At 39.2% G+C, this 1648-nt stretch overlaps 1 protein-coding gene across 1 annotated transcript; it reads left to right on the top strand.

Annotated features, from left to right (window-relative positions):
• Positions 1–289: 289 nt before the first annotated feature.
• Positions 290–1435, top strand: LOC139888568 (uncharacterized). The gene is made up of 3 exons (XM_071871571.1): positions 290–429; positions 532–1070; positions 1167–1435. Exons 1-3 carry the CDS (start codon positions 290–292, stop codon positions 1433–1435), a joined length of 948 nt encoding a protein of 315 aa, XP_071727672.1.
• Positions 1436–1648: the final 213 nt, after the last annotated feature.

Genomic DNA, 1648 nt, shown 5'->3' with positions numbered 1-1648 from the left:
AATGGATGAAGCTTACGCAACTCCATGGGGAGAAATCAAGCGAATGATGATCAGTGAATATTGTCCAAGAAACGAGATTCATAAACTTGAAAATGAGTTGTGGAATTTAGAGATTCAAGGAACTGACATCACTGGATACATGAAGCAATTCCTAGAACTTACTTTGATGTGTCCTGAGTTTGTTACTACTGAGGAAAAGAAGATCGAGAGGTTTGTGTGGGGACTCTCGGAAGACATCCAAGGTGATGTAATGTCTTTTAAACCAATAACTCTTTAAGATGCTATCCGAATGGCACACAATCTGATGGATCAAGTTACGCGTCGTCAAGCGCTGGAAATGATGACTGATGTGAAAACTCAAGGCAACAAGCGCAAATGGGACAAGAACCAAGGAAATAGTTCTCAGCAGAAGAAGCATGATAATCCCAAGTCCGAGAACACTAGTGATAATAAGAACTACAATGGCAAGAAACCTTATTGCAATTGATGTTATAAGCATCATTATGGAGCTTGCACTATTGTTTGCGATAGGTGCAAAAAGGTGGGACATATGTCCAAAGATTGCAGAGTCAATCTCGCGCAGCCAACTGGAAACAAACCCAAGACTTGTTATGGATGTGGACAAGTGGGGCACATGAAGAATCAATGTCCGAATGCCAAGAAGGATGGAAATGCAAAAGGAAGAGCATTTAATATCTCGGTAAAAGGAGCTCGTGAAGATCTTGAGTTGGTCACGGGTACATTTCTTCTTAACAACTGTATTGCTTATGTGCTATTTGATAATGGTGTTGATAGAAGTTTTATTTCTAAGGAATTTAGTACCGTGATTAGCGTACCTCCAACTACCTTAGACACTAAGTATGTCATAGAATTGGCTAATGGAAAAATTTTGAAGGTAGATAAGATCTTTCGAGGTTGTGCTCTAACGTTAGCTGATACATTATTTGAAGTTGATCTTATGTCTGTTGAGTTAGGTAGTTTTGATGTTACTATTGGTATGGATTGGTTATCTAAGAACCATGTGGATATTGCTTGCGCAGAGAAAGCCATTCGTATTCCTGTCGCGAATGGTGAAACTTTGGTAGTTCAAGGAGACAAGAGTGGAACGAAACTCAACATCATTTCTTGCATGAAGGCTCATAAATGTTTAAGGAAATGATGTCAAGCCATCCTCGCACACGTAAAAGAAATAGAGTCAGAAGAGAAACGATTTGAGGATGTACCAGTAGTAAAGGATTTTCCTGGTGTTTTTCCTAAAGATTTGCCTGGTCTTCCTCCGCGTAGAGAAGTTGAATTCCAAATCGACTTAATTCCTGGTGCTGCACCTGTTGCTAAACCACTGTATCGATTAGCACCTTCGAAATTACAAGAGTTGTCGAATCAATTACAAGAAATGTTGGATAAAGGATTTATTCGACCTAGTTCATCGCCCTGAGGTGCTCCTATTTTGTTTGTAAAGAAGAAAGATGGATCTATGAGGATGTGCATAGATTATCGAGAGTTGAACAAATTGACGATTAAGAATCGGTACCCACTACCGAGGATCGATGATTTGTTTGATCAATTACAAGGATCTAGTGTGTATTCAAAGATTGATTTGAGATCTGGTTATCATCAATTAAGAGTCAAGGAGGATGACATTCCTAAG

This window comes from Rutidosis leptorrhynchoides, chromosome 2 (genome assembly GCF_046630445.1).
Source record: "Rutidosis leptorrhynchoides isolate AG116_Rl617_1_P2 chromosome 2, CSIRO_AGI_Rlap_v1, whole genome shotgun sequence".
Taxonomy (NCBI): Eukaryota; Viridiplantae; Streptophyta; class Magnoliopsida; order Asterales; family Asteraceae; genus Rutidosis; species Rutidosis leptorrhynchoides.
Note: the sequence above shows the minus strand (reverse complement) of the source record. Positions and strands in the feature narration are given on the sequence as shown.

Coding starts and splice junctions, on each gene's coding strand:
- LOC139888568 (XM_071871571.1), top strand. CDS start 290: ATGGCACACAATCTGATGGATCAAGTTACGCGTCGTCAAGCGCTGGAA. Junction 430..531: donor AAGAAGCATGATAATCCCAA/GTCCGAGAACAC, acceptor TGTTTGCGATAG/GTGCAAAAAGGTGGGACATA. Junction 1,071..1,166: donor TCGTATTCCTGTCGCGAATG/GTGAAACTTTGG, acceptor AATGATGTCAAG/CCATCCTCGCACACGTAAAA.